Source organism: Gekko japonicus, unplaced genomic scaffold, assembly GCF_001447785.1.
Source record: "Gekko japonicus isolate JY-2015 unplaced genomic scaffold, Gekko_japonicus_V1.1 scaffold657, whole genome shotgun sequence".
Lineage (NCBI taxonomy): Eukaryota > Metazoa > Chordata > Lepidosauria > Squamata > Gekkonidae > Gekko > Gekko japonicus.
The window spans coordinates 663,940-666,738 of record NW_015175989.1 but is presented as its reverse complement, the minus strand read 5'-3'; the positions used below and the strand labels follow the sequence as shown (position 1 = coordinate 666,738).

At 49.7% G+C, this 2,799-nt stretch overlaps 1 protein-coding gene across 1 annotated transcript in view; it reads left to right on the top strand.

The window, feature by feature from the left end:
• The first annotated feature begins 1,742 nt into the window (after window positions 1-1,742).
• The window catches only part of FAM174A (family with sequence similarity 174 member A), a 14,066-nt gene continuing 13,009 nt past the window's right edge, over window positions 1,743-2,799 (top strand). Inside the window, exon 1 of the mRNA XM_015426339.1 lies at window positions 1,743-2,211. Within this exon, the coding sequence (XP_015281825.1) occupies window positions 1,907-2,211 (305 nt within the window). The 5' untranslated portion in view covers window positions 1,743-1,906. The remainder of the gene's footprint in view (window positions 2,212-2,799) is intronic.

Here is a 2,799-nt window from a genome sequence, read left to right as displayed (position 1 = left end):
GTCGCCACTGTTAAGTAGTGGGTTCCATGGATGAACACACCCCAAGTCTAGTGATCAGCTCTAATTTATTAGTGATTTCAGCAAGGAGACTGAAGACCAAATCCCAGGCAGAAGCCTGGTTTTTAAGCATGCAAAAGACCACACCTCAAACACTCCCATTCCCAACAACAGGCTATTTACATTACATTGTTTCTCTATTGGTCCATTCTAGGATCCTAGCTGACTATTGTTTTGTGGACACAAGCTCAACCTGACCCCAGGGCTAGCTTAGGGATGACCCATCCTTAGTACACAACAAACACTGAAAATCAAGAGGTTTTGTTGATGACATTTCTGTACAAAACTCTTAAGTACACAAGATAAGCAAGTAACTTTTCACAACATCTGTAATCAAGAGGTGATGAGGTGGGTGCTAGCCAATAAACGCTTATGCATCAGTAAATTAGTCTTTAAAGTCTTTGCTGCAAGAGACTAATACAGTTATCCCAATAGTCTCGTACTGTTAACTCTTCTTCTGCTACACCATTTATCTCAAATATGTAATGTCCATGTCACTAGAACTAACAGTAGTGTAATATTAGGAGCAACCAAGATATTCAAGCCATTGAGCTGGACAGTTTGTAAAGGATTGTTTAAGAAATAAGGGCTGATTATCACTCAGATTCTCTCCCTAATAAGTATGAAGAGGAATGAGATGCTGTGGACAGAGCCTGCCTTCTGGACAGTCTTGTTCTGGAACTCTGCTCCTTAAATCTGTGCACAGGAAGAGACCAGAAATGAAAGGGGGGGGGGAAGCACTATGCACATGCTAAGAGGCTTGTTTCCTTATATTTGTAAATATTCTAGGAGGGAATTATTAGTTTGGAGGGGGAAAACATAAGCTGGAGGAGGATACAAGTAATGGTAACCATAGCAGCATTCCCGGTGATGAAGAGAAAGCATGTTTAAAACTGTGCTGGAGAAAGGAGCTGCAGCTGTACTATACCTGGGGAAGTGCTGAATTCCTTAAAAGGTGTTATTGGATCTAAAAGACTGCTGTTGCACCTGTTCTAGAAGTCTCCCCCGGCCCCCATTCTGTGCGGGGCAGGCTGTAGTTACTCCTTTATGCCAACTGCATGGCACACTCTGCACAACCTCACAAACCTACCCCCTGCTACTTTATTACTAACACTGCCCAGTCTTCTCGTTGACTTCAATTCCCCCAGCAGTAACCCAACCAGTGTTTAAAACTATGGATTTGACGAACTACCGGGTCTCTGTTTCTCTACCTATTAAGCGGCAGCAATCTCCCCCGGCCCGGCCCAAATGCGCGGGCGCTGGAGAGTAGAATGCAACTAGAAATGCGGCTCCTTGAACTCTCTGTTGTGCTACCACCTTCAAAAGACATTTCTGTATCAAGTAGCCTCGGAAAAGAAACAATTCCAGAGTTGTCGGTCTGTTGCTAATCTAGGTTAATTTACTGCGGCAAAAACAAGCACAAGTCCTGTTACGTTTTAACAAAAACATTTATGCTAGCAGACTTTTTTGTATACTGGAGGCCGTCCCTTTAGATGCTCTTAAGAGATTTTATGGGGCGGGTGTGTGTTAAGTTTTCAAGATGCCACAAGACACCCGCTTACTTTAGAAGATAGGTCCAGGCGATCAGCGACTCCCAAACGAGCCCGCGCAAGCGCCGTACCACGCTCATAAGACGCCTGAAAGTAGGCATTGCGCCTGCGCCAGATTTTAGCTGGTAAGGGGAAGAAAGGAAGGAAGGAAAGAAAGAGGCGGAGCTGGGTGCGTTGCGCGGCTCATTTGCCATGGCCGCTTTTGGGGTGGCCGGGGAGATGGGGTCTCTCGCTTCTCTCTTCGCCTCCTCTCAAGGCCCCAGCGGCGCTTAGGTCGCACTCGCGTGGGACGGGGCGCGATGCCACGGAGGCTTCTCTTGCCCGCCTCGCCGCCACACTGGCTTCTGCCGGGGCTGCTCGTGATGGCTGCGCTGTGCGGCGGAGTTGTCCCCTCGGCTGCCCCCGCCTCTCCGCGGCCGCCGTCTGTTACCCCGCGCAACTCCAGCTCTCGCGGCGGCGAGACGACGCGGAGCGGCAATGCAAGCAATAGCAGCCGGCAGGTCCCGAGGCCTGAGGCCGGCCAGCTCATGACCCAGCGCGCCCTCTCTGTGCTCGTCTTGGCCAGCGCCGCCCTCATCGTCTACTTCGTGATCCGGACAGTGCGGTGAGCGGTGCCGCTTGCTGGCTGAAGCCGGGCACCTTTGGGGACCGGGTTTCCTTAGGCACCTCGGAACGTATATGCATGGGCAGCCGGGAATGGGCCTACCTCGCGCAGAGCGGGTCCCCGTCCCCCCCATCTCCAAGTCACTTGCAGGACACCCCCCCCATGATGCACTGTGCTGTCAGTCCTCCAGTTTTTGTATTTGACAGCCAAGGCTTCAGTGGAGTGTCTAAATCAATTCTCTGACTTCGTTGGTGATATCTCTAAGTCTGACAGCTAGTTTTCCTGGCACATGCTTACTTCAGACAGCAGCCAGATGTAGGCCCACTGAATGGTGCAGCCAAATATAATTAAAAGATTACCAAGTTTAACGTTCGCATTGACAAGAAGTACTTGGTCCTTAAAGCCTCCTGTAAGCTGGCAGCTAAAGGATTGACTGGTTAACTGGAATCAATATGTAACATTCTGCTCCTATTGCCTTTTGGCTGTCATCCCCTCCGTAGGATTGTAGTGATAATAAAAACCACAAGTGGAGTGGTTCCCTGTCAGAGTCTCCTTAGAGAGCTGTACTCCTGGGCTCCCTTCCTGGCT